Raw genomic sequence first — 22326 nt, 5'->3', positions numbered from 1 at the left:
AACCCCAATGCATCTGATAGACAATTTAACCAGGATTTTTTTGTTTCAAATATGGGTATCACTGTACTCATGCCCAAAATAGATATGATATTCTAGCAAGTGTGCAATTTGAAAATGACTCAAAAATGCAATTTTGGGGATAAAACAGAATTTCCATAATACTTTTGCAGTTCAAATAAACAAAACTCCCTATGCAATTTGAACTAGGAATTTGTGGGTCAGTAGTCCAATAGAGATACCGGTAGACAAACAAATGATTGGTTATAAACAATTTCCCGATGCAATTAAATTGCTATGTTCGTGACATACTATCATAGTCATAGAGTGTGAAAGAACCTAAATAGGTTCATTCCATTCCATTTTATTGATTTTATTTAACGCACGCAAAAAAGGCACACTCACAATATTTTAAAAAATGCTAAAACAAGACGTAAATATCATTACCTAAAATGTTGATAGTAGATACTTTTTAGTATTTTAAAAATTTTATTGCATATGAAGGGCCTACGTGTATTTTTATGATAATTGATATCAATGACATGAAACCAAAGGAAAAAAGTGCGAAATGATCAGTTGAATTGTTTACATAACACAATGCTTTCAAGAATACCAATAAATGAAGTTTTACCAAATTTTGGAAAAAAAAACCCACTTCCTCACCATTATCAACTATTATATTTTTTAGTTTGGTTAGCATGCCACCAGACGGATTGTGTATTAGTGACATTCAGTGGAAAACATTTATGCATATATACCATATACAATGTAAGTTCTGTGTATTCTTCATATGAAACAGAATTTACTTTATTTTCTCGAACCGAACCAGAGAACATTCAACGAAAAAATAAATAAATGGCCCGTATACAAAGACTCGTCAAATACTTCTATACCAAGGAGCTGGTTTTACAAATGGAAATCAATATGATATCTCTCTGTTGTCCAAAGCAAAATATGGCATCATTATTGCTAGAGGCTGGGTTCTGATAATGTCACTTCACCGAGCCTACCCTTATCAAAGTACCGGTATTTAGTGAGAAACAGTGATGCAAGAACAAAAGATAATTTTTCGGTCATTTACTGTACTGGGCGTATTTACTGCATAGTCTTGTTCTGTAGACAAGAACAGCGGAAAAAAATTAGCAGCATGAAAAAAGTCGCAGACCCAGCATTTATTAGCATTTTTCGCTCGTTTGAGGCAAAGTACTTTAAGTGAGATACAACATCATCTTCCCAAGTCACGGGTATCTGATCCGCCCCGCTTCTCACAAAGCGAAGCGGATCAGAAACCCTTGACTTGGGAAGGTGATACAACGCCCTAAAAACTAATGAAAAGTTTGTTTATCGATGACCGATGGATTCCTATCGTTAAAGAAAATTGAAATATAAATATTTTTTTTATTTCCTTTTTTGAACAAAGAAAAGAAATATGTAATATGATGTCAATCGCCATAATCATCTTATACCACGTGATCTGGGGTCGCTATGAGGATCGATAAAAAATCGAACTTTAGTTATACATGAAATTCTACTAAATGTTCGTTAATCCCGTGTTAAAAATGATAGCTATTGTTGGAATTATGTCGCTCATTGCTTTACCAGTATATTTCCTTGACGTACGAGAATTTAAGTTTCAAAAGTCCTCCACTGTTGCAATGATTTCTAGTTCTGATATTATCAGCGAGTTCGAAGTGACTTTTTCGGTAGGGAGTGCGTTAATTCATTGCGCTGATAGCTGTGCCCAGTCTACATTTTGCGCGGGGGTAGAACTGTGCGAGACCACGCCCAAAGTCTGTAGACTGTGGGGTACGGAATTTAGTGTTCAATGGGTTAATCAGTCTGTGCCTCAATGTCGGCGCTTTCAAAAGGTATGGATTAAATTAAATGTGAATACATGTGAAATATTTTTAGAGACCTTTATTCATTCATAAAAGTACCGTTTAGCTAGGCGTTTCAGCTCTTACGCGTCGTCATCCAAATGCAGAAAAATGTGTTTAATATTGTCCTTTTAACTATAATTAAATAGTAAAAATAATTTTCTTGTTGTTGAATATACAGTACTTTGATTCCTCTTGCGTTTTCAGATTTTGCAGACAACTTTTGGTAAGTTGAAATTCACAAATTCTTAATTTTCAAGCTTAAGGTTAACTGTAAATTCTATTAGACAGTCCATTACTGAACAAAAACGCCTGTTATTTTTAACTTATATGTTAGCCATTATTGCGACGTAATTTGCTCGAATGTGTACCTCAAATGCAATGATAATTGAAGAGTTAATGCTGGTAAAACTTATGATGAATTACTTTTTGAGGGGTTACCAGTAGGTTTTACATTTCACTTTTAAGACGCAGGAACTATACCAATGCCTCTCAAATAATGGCATTAATTAATATATGATATTTCTATTTCATAAATTACTTTTTTTTTTATTTATATCAAATCAGTCCGGCTGTAGAATTTGATAAGTTTTTGATTCTGATTCAAATTCTTTCGTGTTGCAACCGCGAATTGCTGAAAAATAATACAAGGTTTGGGTCAATCCCATAGCTGGGTAACAAGACTTCGGGCCACGGATCAGGGTCCATTTAGCTCTCTCCTCCAAATAGAATCAGATAAAAAATAGAGGCCGTTGTTTGGTATGACGACTTTGAATATACTTGCAATTACATGCATTGATTAATGCTTTTACATCTACAGTTCTTATTTTTGTACAAAATCTAATTTCTTAATTAAATTTATTAATTTCTACGATGATACACAATTAAACAAGTGTAGTTTTTACCGAGGCTGGATTTGATTAAATTAAGCACTGATTTCAATAGATGTGATACTATCCTTTCTTTATTGCAATGTTTAATGAAGGTTCGACTTTTCTACCGATTGTCGGAAAGACCGGAGAAGCTGCAATTAAAGTCAGTAGATCTTCTATAATCCGGCCGCCTCTTCCGGTTGAATTTTTATTTTGAAATGATATGGAATATTTTTTACACTGGTGCTTCATTATCCGGATGCTTTAAAAATTAATCCTGCAATATCGATACTAATATACAGGTACAAAACATGCAGTACCTGATCTACATTGATTTTTTTTTCAATGATAATTGGTTTTGACTAAACCCTCTCAAATTAAAGGAACCAACTGCAAATGGGATGAAATTCATTTTTGATTATTTTTGTTTGTTTTATTACAAATATAATTGGATATTTTACTGAGGAAAATACAAAAGAAATTACAAACTGAAAATTTTACATTTACCACGTAATCCATTCTAAAAACCCCTCTTTTAACTTTCTCCTTGAATCTTTATGATTTTCATGTAGTATCAAGCTTTACAATGAGAGCGAACGGTGTGTGTGTGTGGGGGGGGGGGGGGGGGGTCGTCAAATAATTAGTCACATCTAATTAGATTTTCTAGTTCCAGAATACTGTAAAGACCAACGAGTATCATAATTTGATTTTTTTTTTGGGGGGGGGGCATTTTATTGTTTTCAAAGTGCGTGAATGAAAAAAAAAATTTCAAAGTGCGTTAATGAAAAAAAAATCAAAGTGCGTTAATGGAAAAAAATTTCAAAATCCGCTATAAGTGGACACCAATATTTTTTATCATCAAGACACATGACGCACTCAAAAAATCACTCTTTAATATGGTGCAGCAACATTGGAATCATGTACAATTTCCAGTAAACTCTTCATCAACATTACTCAAAAAATGTACCTGCATATTTCCTTCCCAAACATCATATTAATTCCATAAAGTTATATATCTGCTGGTTTCTAAGCATAAATCTATTCTCAAATTCAAGCCAGATATGTTATTTCGATATATAAAGTAAGATAGTTACATTTACAGCCGTTAAAGCAACGTCGAGTCAAATTAGGCATTCAAGTCAGCACTTTTTTGCATTAATTTTCAAAAATATCTTTCTAAATTTAGTAATATATTTGATATACTTTGTTATGATGTTTGCTTAAAAGCTTATCAATGCCATATATATATAGATCAATTTCCTCTATCTTTAAAGAGTAAATATTCACAAAGTAAACAGATTAAAAGAAGGAAAAAAACAAACAAACAAAGAAAAAAAATGGAAGGATGGCTGACGGCTAATTTGTGCAGTTCATGTGATATTTTGATATACAGATCTCAGATTTTTGACTATTGAACTGTTGTTGGTCATGCGTAAATTATTAAACAAAATGATCTTATCGACAAGCGAAATTGCTACTAGTATTCAGGATGGCTAAAAATCACATGGTTCTCTTTTCTATGTCCCATCAAGCTAAACAAAATTAAGAACAATTATCTATCACATTTGATGGTCTTTGGAACTCCTGCATCCTAACTTGTGTGATAAATGTTAAGACCTTTACCCAGGGTATCGGTGAGCCATTTATTCGCAAATTTGCATAATAGAGTTCATCTTGTTTCATGACTAAATTTATAACATTCGTGTGCTATTGCAAACACAACGCGTAAGTTAACGACAGTTTCACGCAACGCATGTTAAACGTTTATTCGTTTTAGTTTCACATTTTATCAAAAAGTTAACGTTCATTTGCGAACGTTTTGCGCTTAATGGCGAACGTTTTGCTATTAAATGATACCGATTTACTCGGAAAAGGTTTAGCGTTATTTCGCAAAAGTTACGCGGTTACCTGCGAGTTCTGTTTTCTTTTTTATTTGTAAAATCAATGGGCTTTCGTAGAAAATAGCTCCTGTTGTGAAAGTAATTTAGATAGCTAATCGGGCTCAACAAGGTTTTGTATTTGTTTGTTTATGCGTTAATCTTTCGATATTACCTTACGTCTAGATGCAAATACTAATTCAATGATCTATTCTTAAAGACACCATGTTTAGAAACCAAATATTTTGATTTTTTGGGGGTGAGAACAATCCAGGTTTTAATACAACATTCAAATTGATTTCTTATATGGATTTCCATTTGTTTTACTTCGATGTACAAGTGTGTGTTTGAATTTGCTAAGTGTTTAATTATTATGTGTGACTACAGCCTAGAACGGCCTTTGAACTGTTGTAATTTTTAACCCCCCCCCCCCCCCCCCCCACACATCCTCTTAAAAGCAAATTATTTAAGTTACTCTTCATTTGTTTCATGAAAGTACATTTGGCGAATGACTACATAATATGGTGGTGCAGTTTTGCATCAAGCATTAGGATTACTTTTTGTTGCAATTATTCGAGATGTGTCCGGAAAAAAAAATCCCCAAATCTCCTATTTATTTTCGTGGAATGGGGGGGGGGGTTCAAATTATTTGTAGGTGACAGTAAAAGTAGCATTTTAATGTTTTATTTTAATTTTAAAATGTTACAGATGTACATGCACCTGGAAGTATTAGAAAAGTTTTAATGGTACTGTAGCTTCATCATTATACGCTGTGCATCAATTTTTGGTGATATCATTGAGAGGGTCAGCGAAATCTTACTGTTAAACAGTTGATGCCCACGAAGATTAGTTGAACTACAGTATTCAGAAAAGAAGATGGGTGGATAAGGCGTGTAAAATGCCCACACACGGTCGGACAAGCTACTGAAAAATCAAAATATCAATAAATCTGATATATATATATTTTTTTTAAATCACTTAAAACAATATATATTTAACATATCATTGATTTTTAAACTGGAATATGTTGACTCAAACAGGCGTATACGTATCAAAACCTGCAAATAGTGTCATTTTTTAAAACTTCAAGGCATTTTCTTTTATAGAGTGGGTCTGTACTCCATATTTTTCTCATAGTTTAAATAAGGTCTAATGGAAAACAAACCGATTTCAATCAACAAAAACGTGGAAAGATAACCCGCTATACATTAAAAGTTGCATTTTGTACCTCAACATTCAACGTTTTGAAAAATAATACAAGTCCTTAAATTCGTGGCCAAAGTCACACATACTATTTAAACAGCTTATTTTGTTGTGTCTAAAATGACTCAGTGGTTAGAGTACCTGACATAAGCTAACCTTAAATATCTAGGGTTTTTATGTTATGGATTCGATACCACCAAAATTTCAGGCAATATTTTTTTTCTTATCTTTTGTTAAATATATCAAAAACTGAATATACACGTAATTAGAAATTGTGCTTTTGCAAACTTGTATTATAATATATTTGAATAGATTTAATTGGGAAAAATAAATTCAAAATTGTATTTCATGACTAAACCGAATGGGCATTTGCGCCATTTTATTCCTCCATCCTCTTCGGAACTGATTTTTAAGAATTAATTGGGAAAATGAAACTGAGAGATATTTTCAATGCATTATTCCTCAGATATTAACACAACATATTAAAATTTTGAATAAAATCCTACTAGTATCAGGACGATGACAGACGCATTAACTTATACAACGGTTATATGTTGTACATGTAACAGGAAATCCGTTTTCGACATTACAGACATTTGCCGTTTTGTTATCAGTCCCTTACCAAAACGAAGGAAATTTATAGTTTTTATCTCCTTTTTTTCCATTTTTACCTGAAAGTGTCATCTTCTATCTATTCTGTTTTTCACTATTTTTTCGTAAATGGTTTGGAAAATTGATTTTAAATTTAACTTGCTGTGTCATATTTAGAAAGTTAAAATTTTGATTTAGATTGATCATCAGGTGATGGACAAAGTAATTTTGAAGTACACGTGTAACTTTATGGGTTCATCAAAAAAAAAATCAATGTTTCCGAGGTGCTCCTTATTTCTTATCACTGACGTAGATCTAACTTTGCTACCATTATTATTCCGTTCAACAAAGCAATTACTGTTGCAAGTGATGTTTAAAGCTGCTTGGTCCGATTTTTTTGTTAATACAGCATCAAATTTTTTTCCATACAAACCATTTATCTTAAAAAGTTATGGACTTTCTCCTATTTACACGGGCAGAATCAGTCTCCTTTCAAAGTTAGAAATATTCAAAGTAAATAAGAATAATTTCTTTTTGGGCAAACGAAAAAACAAACCAAAGTGCATCACGGGAATTTTTAGAAAAGGAAACCATTTGGTTTCGTCCCCCGAATGATTGGGGTTACTAGTATTCAACCCGCATGCTATGTATCAATTGTAAAGAAAGCAAACTTCAGAAATATTAGCGAACAAAACGTACACATGTTTATTTGTAATTTGTCTGATTATTTCGACCTTTATTTAATACGATGTCAAAGTCGTAATACAACCATGATACCCGTCTCGTCGTCAGGGGTGAAATTTAACATGAGGTGAAATAACGCGGTACCCTTTTATGTCGTTTGTTTGTCAGCAAATTTTGTACGTATTTTTCTTCATTAAAATTTGGCATAATTGACTAGAAAAAACTACTGCAATGTCTATTATTATACATATACTAAGCATAACCATCGTTTAAAAGCGTGCATAAAATTTGATATAAAATCGGACCAAGCAGCTTTAATTAAATTAATATCAAATGGGAATAGTTATACCTTTCGAATTAAGTTGGATTTATATTCGTTTGTATCCCACAGGCAGATACCAACTTACATGCAATACACGCATATTTTGAGATATTATTCAGATAATTAAAAAAATGACATATTCGCATTGCTGAAAGACATTTAATGTGAAGTTCACAGTTTTTATCTAAAATTATGTGCGAGATAAAAATATGGATTATTGGAGTTTGAACGAGCCAAAATAACCAATCTTAATCCACAGAAACTTCATCAATGAATAATAATAATTATTGCATGATTTCACAGAAAACGTAGTATCTTTGACTGCTCAAAACAAATTTAGCACGCACGTAAAACAAAAATCCTTTAAAGTAAAAAAATAGGGATGTCGGTAGGGGACGTGTTTTTCTTCTGCAATACTCTCAGAATGCTTGTTGAGTTTTATTTTCTTAGTGTGACTGATTATTTAATTAATTGTAGTGTTCTTTTGAAAAAATCTGAATCAAATCAAATTCTGAATTTATAGCTCTCTATGTCCTTTAATTTTTCGTACAGATTGCCCTGACTGTGACTGTGTGTCTGCGTATGAAGCGTGGCCCGGAGTCAAAACCCTGACCGTGAATGGACAACCAATGCAAGTACAGTGTTATAATAACGGGGACTTCTGGTGGACAGTAAGTACAGTCGTTTTCGTTATATAAGGCAACTCTCTATAAGTTTATAAAAGAATTTTGCTGGGACATGAATAAAAATTCGTTGTAGTTGTAAATTTGCTGTATTCGTGTTCGCTATATTCGGGTTTTGCTGTACATAGATATCAATCACCTGTACGGTTACAGGGGCATCGTATCCGCTCTACATTCTATGACATATATATATAAATAATACACGTGTATTATTTATTTATATCATAGAGTGTAGAGCGGATACGATGCCCCTGTGCAACGGGTTTGTTAATTGTAGGTTATTCAACGCCGGATTGACGGGTCTGTAATGTTTGAACGGAACTGGAACAGCTACAAGTCCGGGTTTGGTTCCTTGACCTCAGAGTTCTGGCTTGGTGAGACTCGGGATCCTACATAATTCGAATGAAGATTAAAATCATTTGAAACAATTCTTAGTCTTTCCCAATCCCATATCAAACACCATCTACCATCATTGGGCATCACCCCCAGTCAAGGGTTTCTGCATGATAAGCTGATCCGTTTTTCACAAATTTAGACTTCCGACATCACAAACACAAAATGCAGTAATTTCTGTTCGGTGAAGTCATTCAGGACCATAATTAACATTGTTATACTTTCATGTTAAATACTGAAATCTGATTGGTTAAGACGCAGTTAATAATATTTACTATTACCCTCAGCGTTAGCAACGCACTTGGCAACGGGTAACATTAAAAAATGTTACATGCGCGAAAATTATGCGCGTACGGTTCGCTGTAGAATTCACGTTATTCCTATATAAAAGCAGTAAAATTTTCTTAAAAATTTTAAAAAAGACATTCAGTATAACAAAATAAATAGTGCCTGTTTGGGAGGATAACAGTTGAAATTGACACCCCTCGAAAACCATTGTCAACCTCCGCTTCGCGTCGGTTGACAATGGTTTTCTCGGGGTGTCAATTTCAACTGTTACCCTCCCGAACAGGCACTATTTATATAATGTTGCATCGGTGACCACTTCATTATACTGGTAGTCTGTAAAGAGCTGAGCAGACTTGGGAAGAATATGTGTCTAGGTTAATACTCGTAAAATAGTTCTTTAGTTTATATAAACTGAGTCAGAAATATACTTCTCATTTATATTTTGCAGAAAATAAGGATTTATCATAAGTATGGAAAAGCGTTCAGATGAAGTCTCAGTGGGTATAAATTTCTCGTGCATTAATCAAAACATTGATTCTTAGTAAAAAAAAAAAAAAAAAAAAACCACAATGAGGAAAAAGATTTCAAATGGATTGGGACGATCACTGTGATATATTGATGTATGCAACACTCATTACTGGACCATATAGGAATATTTCAAAATAATTACATTTGAAAAAATAGATAAATGCTCTATCCATGCAAAATATGCAATATCCTTTTGTCATCTGATTGCTTTTGGAGCCGTATGGCTGTACAGCGTAATGAAGATATTAACTGATATGTGTCTGGAAAGAATATTAATGGGTGTTCTGTTGTTTCACTAATTGTCAGGTAATGATAACATCCATCTACTTACTACCAGCGGTTTCACGCTTTTGAGGATAGAACTATCGGATTATTCCGGAATATGGAAGTATGCGGAATACAGGACATTTACAGTAGACAATGAGGTCAACAAGTACAAACTTGTCGTTTCTGGATATACTGGTGACGCGGGTAACAATTGTTTATACATTGTCTCACTGTATTTATTGTTCTCAAAACATCAATGAAAATGCATGTCTCGTTGGTTTTTGGAGTTATGAAAATGACGATCATGTTATGAAAGCATGCCGTTGTTGCGTTGGGATTTACAGATTTGGTAAAATTTCCTCCATAAATATGTAAAGGAACCAATAAAAAGAGCATGATATTATTCATGAAAAAAGGAAAAAAAAGATGAATAAGTTAATCCACGGTCAGTAAGCGCGTATTGCAGAATTGGCCGTGAGTTTCCAACGATGCGTCTCTGATTATAATAGTAATTGACTTTTTGACCCTTCGTAATTAAGGTCTTCCGTTTCCAACGGAAGACCTTATAGTGATTGTAATTAAGGTCTTCCGTTACAACGGAAGACCTTCTAGTGATTGTAATGTTTTTAAGGTCTTCCGTTTCCAACGGAAGACCTTATAGTGATTGTAATGTTTTTTATTATTTTTTTTTTTCCTTTTTTTGTCCACAAGATTTCTCAGAGATGGCTGGACAGATTTTTGTGAAATTTTGTGGAATGAAAGATAATGACAATATCTCTAGGCGTTTTTTTCATTTTGTCAAAAATCATTTCCTGTCGTCCGTTTCCTGTACCGCGATGAAAAAGCTTGTCACCTCGAGATCTCAGAATCGATATAGACTTGAGCATCCAGACTTTGTGGAATGATAGACCTATAGCTGTAGATGTGTTTAAATTATTTTGTTTTGTTCGTCATAACTTCCGGTCGTCACCGGAAACACTTCAAAAATAACAACTTTTACGCATTAAATTCTTTTTCCATAGAATAAATATATAAGTATAAATCTATACATAGGTTGTGTATGCGATGTTATATTAACAAAAAAATTTTACTTCCGGTGAGATATCTCAAGTATCTCAGGTAGCTTTTTTAAACACATTTTGTACCCACGAGATCTCGGAAACTATTAATGATCAAGCCCAAAATCTTTCATGGATGGTAGACATTTGATTGAAGATGTGTTTAACCGGTTTCATTTTTTCTTCCGTCACTTCCGGTCCACACAGGAAGAGTTCATACAAATCGAGCTGTTTATCAATTTATCGGTTCGCCTTTGATATTTGTAGTGAAGTTGATGAATAAATAAGTAGAGAGGGCAAGTACAAAAAAAATATTAATTACAATTTACATTGAGCACTTCCGTTTGTCTGTTTCCTGTCCCGAGACAAAAAACCTTGATTCCCAGAGATCTCAAAAAAGGTGACGACTGGAACAATCAAACTTTGTGGGATGATAGACCTATGTATGTACATGTGTTTACACTATTTTGTTGTGTTCGGCGTAACTTCCGGTCGTCACCGGAAGCACTTCAAAAATTTGTTTTTTTTTTCATATTTTATTCATTTTACATAAAATGAAAATATCAGTATACAATTTTTCATATGTTATCTATATAATGTTAAATTAGCAAACAAATCTTACTTCCGGTGAGATATCTCAAATATCTCTATGTAGTTTTTTTTTTTTTACAAATTTGATGTCCGCGAGATTTTTGTCACTGTAAGTGATTGAGACACGAAGCTTTCATGATTTATAGAAATTTGATTGGCAATGTGTTTAACGGGTTTTATTTTGTCAACTGTCACTTCCGTTCCGGTTAAAAAAATCATGTTTTTAACAAGTTTAACTTACTTTCTTGGGTGTTTCATTTAGTCTGATAAACAGTGATGTACGCTTAGCAAAAGTACGAGGAAATGCCAGCTGTTGTTTTTATGAATCACTTCCATTCCTCCGTTTCCGGTCCCGAGACAAAAAATATAGTTTCAAAGAGATCTCAGATTTGGCAGAGACGTGAACAACCAAAATTTGAGGAAAGATTGACTGATGATTGTACAAATGGTTAACATGATTTGTTTAGTTCGGCGTTTCTTCCGGTCGTCACAGAAAGTACTTCAACAATTGATTTCTATTTCATTCTCGTTGTTTTACTTTTAAGTAACGTCTGGATATATCATTCACAATAATTATCATATCCACTATTTTTTCTATGTGAGAGAAGCAATGTCTTACAGTTAAATTGATACATTTATATCAAAACGGAAGACCTTTTTGTTGCTTTTGCAACAAGAGTCTAGTTTATTATTATTATTATTATTATTTTTTTCCCAGTTTTTGTCCACAAGATATCTCAGAGATGGCTGGATAGATTTACTTGAAATTTTCAGGATTGATAGAAAATGATCATATCTCTAGGCGATTTTTTCATTTTTTGAAAATTCATTTCCTGTCGTCCGTTTCCTGTCCCGCGACAAAAAGCTTGTCACCTCTAGATCTAAAAAACGGTTAAGACTTAAACATTCAAACTTTGTGGGATGATAGACCTATAGCTGTAGATGTGTTTAAACACTTTTGTTTTGTTCGTCATAACTTCCGGTCGTCACCGGAAGCACTTAAAAAATAATTTTTTTTACGCATCAAATTTTTTGTCAATAGAATAAATATATAAGAATAAATCTATACATAGGAAATCTCTGCGATGTAATATCAACAAAAAATTTCTACTTCCGGTGAGATATCTCAATTATCTCAGGTAGCTTTTTTAAACACATTTTGTACCCGCGAGATCTCAGAAACTATAAGCGATCAAGACACGAAACTTTCATGGATGATAGACATTTGATTGAAGATGTGTTTAACCGGTTTCATTTTGTCGACCGTCACTTCCGGTCCATACCGGAAGAGTTAAAAAAATCGAGCTGTTTATCAGTACAACTTTCTCCTTTGATATATTTTAGTTAGATAAATGAAAAATAATGTACAAAAGGCAAGTATACAAGAAATTTTGAATACAATTTACCTTGAACACTTCCGTTTGCCCGTTTCCTGTCCAGAGACCAAAAACCTGATTTCGACGAGATCTCAAAAACAGTAAAGACTTGAACAACCAAACTTTGTGGGATGATAGACCTATGTATGTACATGTGTTAACACTATTTTGTTTTATCCGGCGTAACTTCCGGTCGTCACAGGAAGTGCACCCAATTTTGATATTTTAAAAAATATTTTGGTTATTTAGCATTGAAGTAACATTTTAGCTATAGAAATACAAAAAGTCATCTACACATGGTAAAAAAAGATCTACTTCCGGTGAGACATCTCAAATATCTCAGGTAACCTTCTTTTTTAAAAACAAGGTACCCACAAGAAACTGTGATAGATCAAGACTTATATAGATAATGGACATTGATTGAACATGTGTTTAACGGGTTTCATTGGGTCCTACGTCACTTCCGGTTAATACTTGAAATGTTCAAAAGCAATAGAACTTTTTTTAAAACTTTAAACTTTTTTAAAAACATTTCACTCAATGTGATGAACAGTAACGTACGTAGGTAAATGAACTAACATATCTACTTTCCGTTTTTTAAATCACTTCCGTTTGTTCGTTTCCGGTCCCTAGAAAAAAACCTCCTCAACGAGATATTATAACTAACGAAAACTTGAAGATCCAAACTTTGAGGAAAGACAAAATATACATGTATCCATTTTCTGTTTACAAGATAACTGGATTTTTGTGCAGATTAATACATGAGGAACGGAAGACCTTTTTGTTGCTATAGCAACAAGAGTCTAGTTCACAATAATTATCATATCCACTTTTTTCTCTGTTAGAGAAGCAATGTCTTACAGTTAAATTGATACATGTATATCAAAACGGAAGACCTTTTTGTTGCTTTTGCAACAAGAGTCTAGTGTTTCTTATTATTATTTTTTTTTGTCCGTTTTTTGTCCACAAGATTTCTCAGAGATGGCTGGATGGATTTTCTTGAAATTTTCAGGACTGATAGAAAATGATAATATCTATAGGCGTTTTTTTCATTTTTTCAAAATTCACTTCCTGTCGTCCGTTTCCTGTCCCGCGACAAAAAGCTATGGACAATGAGATCTCAGAAACGATAAAGACTTGAACCTCCAAAATTTGAGGGATGATAGACCTATAGTTGTAGATGTGTTTAAACTATTTTGTTTTGTTCGTCGTAACTTCCGGTCGTCACCGGAAGACTTCAAAAATAACTACTTTTTCGCATAAAATTCATTTTCGATAAAATAAATATATAAGTATAAATCTATGCATAAATTATCTATGCGATGTTAACTCAACAAAAAATTTCGATTTCCGGTGAGATATCTCAAATATCTCAGGTAGCTTTTTTGAAACACATTTTGTACAAACGAGATCTCAGAAACTATAAGTGATCAAAGCACAAAACTTTCATGGATGATAGACATTTGATTGAAGATGTGTTTAACCGGTTTCGTTTTGTCTTCCGTCACTTCCGGTCCACACAGGAAGAGTTCAAACAAATCGAGCTGTTTATCAGTTTAACTTATTTCCATTGATATTTGTAGTGTGCTGGATGAGAAATGAAGTACAAAGGGCAAGTTTACAAGATATATTAAATACAATTTAGATTGAGCACTTCCGTTTGTCCGTTTCCTGTCCCGCGTTGAAAAAGCTTGTATCAACGAGATCTCAAAAACGGTAAAGACTTGAACATCCAAACTTTGTGGGATGATAGACCGATATCTGTAGATGTGTTCACACTATTTTGTTTTGTTCGTCGTAACTTCCGGTTGTCACCGGAAGCACTTCAAAAATAACTACTTTTTCGCATAAAATTCTTTTTCCATAAAATAAATATATAAGTATAAATCTATGCATAGATTGTCTATGCGATGTTATCTCAACAGAAAAATTCTACTTCCGGTGAGATATCTCAAATATCTCAGGTAGCTTTTTTGAAACACATTTTGTACAAACGAGATCTCAGAAACTATAAGCGATCAAAGCACAAAACTTTCATGGATGATAGACATTTGATTGAAGATGTGTTTAACCGGTTTCGTTTTGTCTTCCGTCACTTCCGGTCCACGCAGGAAGAGTTCAAACAAATCGAGCTGTTTATCAGTTTAACTGTTTTCCTTTGATATTTGTAGTGAAATCGATGAACAATTAAGTAGAAAGGGCAAGTACAAAAAAATTTTTTAATTACAATTTACATTGAGCACTTCCGTTTGTCCGTTTCCTGTCCCGAGAAAAAAACCTTGATTCCTGGAGATCTCAAAAACGGTAACGACTTGAACGATCAAACTTTGTGGGATGAAAGACCTATATATGTACATGTGTTTACACTATTTTGTTTCGTTCGGCGTAGCTTCCGGTCGTCACCGGAAGCACTTCAAAAATTTGTTTTATTCATTTTACATAAAATGAAAATATCAGTATACAATCTTACATATGTCATCTATATAATTTTAAATTGGCAAATAAATTTTACTTCCGGTGAGATATCTCAAATATCTCTATGTAGCTTTTCTTTTTACAAATTTGATGTCCGCAATATTTTCGTCATTGTAAGTGATTGAGACACGAATCTTTCATAGATTGTTTGATAGAATTTTGATTGGGGATGTGTTTAACGGGTTTAATTTTGTCAACTGTCACTTCCGGTTCTTACCGGAAGGGTTCAAACAAATCCTGTTTTTAACAAGTTTAGCTGACTTTCTTGGAATTTCATCTAGCCTAATAAACAGTGATGTACATTAAGCAAATGTACGAGAAATATCAGGGGTTTTTTTTATTAATCACTTTCGTTCGTCCGTTTCGGTCCCGAGACAAAAAATATTGTTTCAAAGAGATCTTAGATTTGGCAGAGTCGTGAACAACCAAACTTTGAGGAAAGATTGACTTATGATTGTACAAATGGTTAACATTTCTCGTTGTTTTACATGTAAGTAACGTCTGGATATATCATTCACAATAATTATCATATCAACTTTTTTTTGCATGTAAGAGAAGCAATGTCTTACAGTTAAATTGATACATGTATATCAAAACGGAAGACCTTTTTGTTGCTTTTGCAACAAGTGTCTAGTTTTTTTTTATTTTTTGCATTTAGTCGTCAAGGAATAATTTAATTTGCTGATTAAAACTAGTAATTTTGAAGTTTTCAAAGAACGATTCCTTAATAATCGTTAACATTTATCTATTTGACAAATGTCTGTAGTTATATAGAGATATAAAGATATAGTTGGATTGAACAAGCGCGCTTAGAAAACTGTTTACACATAAATGTCTACATTAACTTTGGTTTTCTTGGTTTTCAGGAGATAGCATGGCGTACCACAATGGCTTGGTTTTCAGCACCTACGACTCCGACAACGATCAGTGGGGTGACAACTGCGCCTCTCTCAGAAAAGGCGGTTGGTGGTACAAATACTGCCACGAGGCAAATCTTAACGGGGAGTATGCAAACGTAAACAGGTCTGATGGAATCAACTGGCTTAGTTGGCATGGCTTCGAATATTCTATGAAAGAAGTCAGAATGCTGATTCGAAAACCATAGAATATAAATTAAAAAGTCTTGGCATTGCAAACGACATTGAAGTACCCATTGAATTGTTGATTATTTATTGTGCGATGTGTTCCGATAGATTCCCAAATGGAGAAAAGTTGTCAGGTTTTTCCATTATCAAAGTCCTTAAAAAGATGTGAATTTCATCGGATAACAAAAGATGACGTGACATTATGGATATCTTAGATTTTACCTCACATTTTCTCCATTTGTACTTCTTTGACATGTGTTTTTTTTCTTTTTGTATAAAATCGGCAAAAAGGGACAAAAAGCAGCAACCCTGTACAGATTTTGTGTCTCTTTTTTTACTGTATGTCTTAAAGCACAAAAATCTTTTAACTATTATATAATAAAATTGAAAAGTAAACTTGCTTTCGTTATCCGACCTAGATCTCTGTCTTTTGCGATGAGTTTTGTTTCACTACAGGTTTTTCCAATTTTCTTCAGGTCGTATTTCAGTACTCTGCCCCATGTATTCCTTGGTCTTCCTACCTTTTGTTGTCCTTGTGGGTTACACTAAAACTTGTGAAGTTTGTGTTTGCTTCCTTGAAATGTGTCATAAACTGTTCCATTTGTGTGTTCTGATTGTTGTTTCAACTGATTGGTCTTTTCCCATAAGTCTGCGTAGCTATTGGTATCCGGTCATCTTATCCCATGGATGTTTCTTAGGCACTTGTTCACAAAGACCTGATTTAATGGATGTTGATGTTTCTCTCCAGGTTTTAGATCCATACAGGAGTATTGACTTCACATTGGTGTTAAAAAAGTCATGCAGTGCCCGTTTAGGTTAATACTCATTGAATTCGTCTTCTGGGCATTGATGTAGAGACCATGCAGTTTGCTTGGCTGTTGTTTCTTGGTTTGTAGCCTGGTGTTAAAAGTCCTGGAGACAATGAGAGAGAGAGAGAGAGAGAGAGAGAGAGAGAGAGAGAGAAGCCATAGGCGAAAATCAAGATCTTCTAGACATGTTGTCAGTACCCACTGTGAGCCGGTTAAGTTGTTATATGCTGACCTGACCCAGTCTATCACGGTGGGCAAAATGGGAAGAAATAGGGGCATAACAGAGATAGGATATCGACATTGTCCATGAACTTTAAAGGCTTCTGAAAGTAGGTTGTCGATTCCACCAGCCTTCCCATTTTGTATTATTATACTTTCATGTTAAATACTGAAATCTGATTGGTTTAGACGCAGTTGATAGTCCGTTCTATTACCCTCAGCGTTAGCATCACACTTAGCAACGGGTAACACAACGAATTGTTACATGCACGTAAATTATGCGCGTACGGTTCGCCGTAGAATTCACGTCATTTCTATATAAAAGCAATATAAAATTTCTCTAAAAATAAGACATTCAGTATAATAAAATAAATAGTACCTGTTTGGGAGGATATCAGTTTAAATTGACACCCCTCGAAAACCATTGTCAACCTCCGCTTTGCGTCGGTTGACAGTGGTTTCCTCGGGGTGTCAATTTCAAACTGTTACCCTCAAACAGGCACTGTTTATATCATGTCATTGCAATGGCGACATCTGCTTCGGTAATATCTTTGACATAGCTGCTCAATGTTGGACCACGCTCTGGTAGGTCTATTGGTGGGGTTCAATTTAGCTCCTCTTGAAGATGTTTCTTCCCATCTTTTAAGTGGTTCCTTCTCATCCTCGAGCTCATCTGTGTTGTTTGTCGTTGCCTTTACTTGAATGATGGTTGTTTTCTGGAACTAAAGCTAAACATGCCGTTGTTGAATGCTTTAAAGAGATGTGTGTTTCTGGAGTTTTTTTCATCAAGCAATACTGCAGATATACGCTTAGTAAGGTGAAAGACGAGTCTGTCCTTGAATGATTTAATTGAGCAAATTAATTAGTGATTTGCTGATTTATAATTGATAAGCGTTACTGATTTTAAGACTTTATTAACAAGAAGGGGTGTGTCTTAGATGCTGTCAGGATTAAGGTTGGTCGAGGCAGAAAAATCCTCTTTGAACAGTGGAAGAACATTCAATTTTAAATTGAAGAATGACTGTGGGGACCGGATGCTTTGATGAGACCGCCAAAGAACAAAGTTATACAGGTGGTAAGCCTATATTGGACTTTGAACGTGTAGGATACATGTACATAACGTCAATGATCAAAACGGGATCAGCGTTAGTGGTCTAGACAGATGTTTTAATAAATGTATGAAATCACGTTCAGAGACCATTAACATCAAACAAAGATTTCCATTAATGTTTGTGTCGTGTGCATGTCAATATTACAAAAACATATCAGCTTAATCATAGAAGAAGGGCAAATCATACGGGTTGTTATTTATCAATAAACATCGGACTACAAATAAAACAAGGACGAAGAATTTAATTGGTGGTTTGCATTAATTCATTTACATCTTGCACAGAGGTCTTCATCAAACTAGTATTAAAGTTCTCCACCCTTGATGTTAAGATTATGTTTGAGTATGATTTTGACATTTAGAAATTTGTTTGTAATAGATAAATAGATATTACTTTGATGCATTTAGTGCGTGTATTGCTACATATTATTTCTTAAATTGTGTATAAATAGTGTGCATTCTATATTCTTTGTATCTGATGAGCCATATGGGTTAAGGAATAAATAAACTAATTAAATATTAGACTAACTTGGAACCCAATTATACTTCGAAATAAGCATCTATTGTGTTACTTTAAAATTAAAAGATATATATTAATTTATTATTTGTCGTCAATTTAAACTTTATTAAACTGTTATAGTTAAGTTTAGATAGATACTAGTAAATTTAAAATGAAATCTTTAACCATTTTAAAGAAATAATGGGGTCGTAAAGTCTCTCTCTCTCTCTCTCTCTCTCTCTCTCTCTCTCTCTCTCTCTCTCTCTCTCTCTCTCTCATTTCACATCATTAGATCCAGCGTTCATCGATTGGTATAAAAATTATCATGTCAAACACAATTTCCATTCGACGCATTCTATTCAACACGCTTCATCTCCATTCAAATAGAATTAGACGCTGAAAAAAAAATGTTTAATTTCATGGAATTATTGTATTTTTATCTCAATTTCTCACATATGACATTGATTTAGAAGAAAATCTGTATACAAATTGGATTTGACGAAGAAGACATCTTGGTTATATTTTATTAATCGATTTATTTAATGGTTTTTATCCAAGCTTCTAAGAAAATTCAGATATTTTCCATCCAATCAGCGATGATCCTTATCCATAGATAAAGACATACATGTACATGGGTATGTAGTTCGAACAAGAAAAGACGAGACCCACAGAAGCAATTTTGAAGTCTTTTAATTGTGTAAATCTCGATCCATACATTACATACATATACATACAAGACTGTGTTCATTTAATTCAATTAAAACGAAATCTACATGTATTAATTTGAAAAAAGCATGCTACATATGTATCTTTTTGACAAAACCAGTATTTTTCACACATTCAAGACAATGTCTATATTGATTCATTTTAAGTTAGTTCAGTACCTGTGTATGTGATAACTGGTATTTTTATCAAAATAATTCACTGGATTGTTTTTTTTAAAGCTTAGTTGAACCCCTGCTATGGAAACTCAGATCGTTTTGACTATATTTAGTGATAACATATATTTTTTCATGAATTTATTTCATACAAGAACAACATTTATAATGACAAAACATGAAAGTTTCAGATAAATAACGTAAATCAAAAAACTAACACGAAGAAGAAGAAAAGAGAGAGAGAGAGAGAGAGAGAGAGAGAGAGAGAAGAAATTTTGTAAATAAATGTTGCCATATTGCCTTAGTATATGATAGTGAGAACATGTTAACTTCATGGCCTAGCAATAAGATGGATGTTGAAATACTTTCTATGATTATGTTATGCTTCATTATGTCATGTACAAATTCATTTTGGTAAAAGGGAAGAAGTTTTAGAAATCTTAGATATAAAAATTTATGTAATTGAAATTTTTCTACTAGTATATCAAAATGTATCGTTATTGGTGCAATTTCAAGATTCTCAATCATATACTAGTATTTACTTTCCTTAGCAAATACTTATTCATTAATTACTTGCCAGTGGTATTTTGTACGTATAAACTTGATCATTGAATTTGACTTTGTTCAAACTGTTAAGTCTATGCTGTTTCAATATGCAGCAGTCAACACTGCTTTTAAATTGCTTTCATGTTAAGCTTCCATAATTATGTAGGGAATCACAGTTCAGTTCAGTTCAGTTCAGTTTATTTTCACTCAACACCATATAATGGTACAAGAGGTACATAAGAAGAACAAACATATTTACATATATACAATATAGTTGTAAAGTTCAAGTAAGTAAGAGGGGTGAACGAACAATATGATTAATTTTTGAAATAAAGAAACACAGTTTTCTTAATGTGATATAATCGACTGAAGACATGATTTCATAAAACTTTTTAGTGTTAGGAGAAGAACAGTAATATTTATCTAAAAACTGACTTCGTAATTTACTTAATGCCTTGCATTCTAATATAACATGAAATTCATCACCAATTTTGTTACAATTACACAAATTACAATAACGTTTACTTCTTTCAACAATACCCCACCTTCCTATTTCAACCGGAAGATGATGATTTGTAGTTCTAAACTTAACTAATATTTTTCTTAATTTACTGGGTAACAAGAGTAAGTAGCGTTCACATTCAAAATTTGTTTTATAAATTCTATATATAACACCCTTAGTCGATTCCTGAATATCGTTATGCCATTTTTGTAAAAATTGATCTCTTAACCTTTGGTTAATAGTTGTCTTAATCCAACTGGAGTTATAATGGTACGATTCATGATCACACCATAAATTTGAAAGCCCACATTTATCTAAAACATTTTTTAAAGAGCATAGCCATGGATTTAATATTTGTCCCTTATCAAAAAGAATACGTACATACATATATATGATTTTGCTTAACTTGTTTTCACTGCTATTGATTATGTTGGCCCAGAATGAAATCATTCTAGTAAAAATGGTTATATACAGAGGAAATCGTCCAGTTTCGCCATATACCATATAACTAGGTGTACAACTTTTCAGATTAAGTATATGTTTCAAATATTTTAAATGGACACGTTCAATAATTTCAATATTTTCATAACCCCAGACTTCGCATGCATACAATAAAACTGGTACAACAATTTTATCAAATAAATCTAATTGACACTCAATAGGTAAATTAAAAGTTCTTATCTTCCTTATAACTCCATACATTGATTTCTGTGCTTGCTCACATAGCCGTTTTTTTTGCTTTGAAAAATGAACCTGTTCTTGAGAAAATTACACCGAGATAATTAAATTCCTTAACTATTTCAATAGGTAAACCATTATATGAAAAGACATATTTGGGTTGACGACCTTTAGAAAATACAACAATTTTTGTTTTACAAATATTAACAGTAAGTTTCCACGTATCACAGTATCTATAGAATTCATTAAGGGCAAACTGTAAATCGTTTGCAGACTCAGCTAAAATAACAGTATCGTCTGCATAAAACAGGATAAACAATTTTAAATATAAAAAAAAGTTCCTTTTCAATTCCCTCAGTAATTGTAGACAGTCCAGTTATGTTTTTATCTAACAAATAATCTTCTAGATCATTTATATACAAGGAAAACAAGAAATCAAAAGAAAACTTTTTTATTACAGAAACAAAATTCATAGAATTCAAAACGATCTATAACGATTTAAGTTCTCTGAAAATTAAAACTTTAAAATATCAAATGTTTATCAATACAGACGGAAGTAAATAAAGCAGGCATACCATTTATGACTTTGTACTGAATAGAATATATATAGTATTAAACACTTAATTTAGCCATGAAATTTAATTGAATTTCTTTTTAAAAAAAATTATTTTCTTATATTTCTCTCTATAAGACAAGTCTTCTTAGAAGATTTAGGTTAACTATGAAAATATGAACAAGAGATTTTTTGTTTTGTTTTGTTGCTTTCATAACTTTTTTTTTCATTTTAAAACGTAAAACATCCGATTTTCGTTACTGGACATGATTTATTAGATATTTTTATCATGCATTTCTTCACACCAAATAAACTCTTTAGTGCGTTTTTTTTTTTTGCAACCAAAACAGATTTTCTACCTTTTCAT

The 22326-nt window shown here is 33.0% G+C and overlaps 1 protein-coding gene across 2 annotated transcripts; it reads left to right on the top strand.

Moving 5' to 3' along the window:
- The first annotated feature begins 28 nt into the window (after positions 1–28).
- Positions 29–16551, top strand: LOC128190365 (ficolin-2-like). 2 transcript variants are annotated; one of them, XM_052862392.1, is made up of 6 exons: positions 29–765; positions 2082–2100; positions 7976–8094; positions 8384–8480; positions 9622–9786; positions 15949–16551. In XM_052862392.1, the coding sequence occupies exons 1-6, from the start codon at positions 595–597 to the stop codon at positions 16185–16187; spliced, it is 810 nt and encodes a 269-aa protein (XP_052718352.1). In that variant the 5' UTR covers positions 29–594; the 3' UTR covers positions 16188–16551. The 2 variants fall into 2 exon arrangements, with proteins under 2 accessions (XP_052718352.1, XP_052718351.1); XM_052862391.1 differs by lacking the exon at positions 29–765 and adding an exon at positions 1526–1865.
- Positions 16552–22326: the final 5775 nt, after the last annotated feature.

The sequence above is a fragment of the Crassostrea angulata genome, chromosome 6, assembly GCF_025612915.1.
Source record: "Crassostrea angulata isolate pt1a10 chromosome 6, ASM2561291v2, whole genome shotgun sequence".
Taxonomy (NCBI): domain Eukaryota; kingdom Metazoa; phylum Mollusca; class Bivalvia; order Ostreida; family Ostreidae; genus Magallana; species Magallana angulata.
Note: the sequence above shows the minus strand (reverse complement) of the source record. Positions and strands in the feature narration are given on the sequence as shown.

Bases quoted from the DNA above. Each gene is read 5' to 3' on its own strand.
- LOC128190365 (XM_052862391.1), top strand. From the start codon at position 1,533: ATGTTCGTTAATCCCGTGTTAAAAATGATAGCTATTGTTGGAATTATG. The intron at 8,481-9,621 runs GTGAGACTCGGG...ACTAATTGTCAG, and splicing joins GACCTCAGAGTTCTGGCTTG to GTAATGATAACATCCATCTA. The intron at 9,787-15,948 runs GTAACAATTGTT...CTTGGTTTTCAG, and splicing joins TGGATATACTGGTGACGCGG to GAGATAGCATGGCGTACCAC.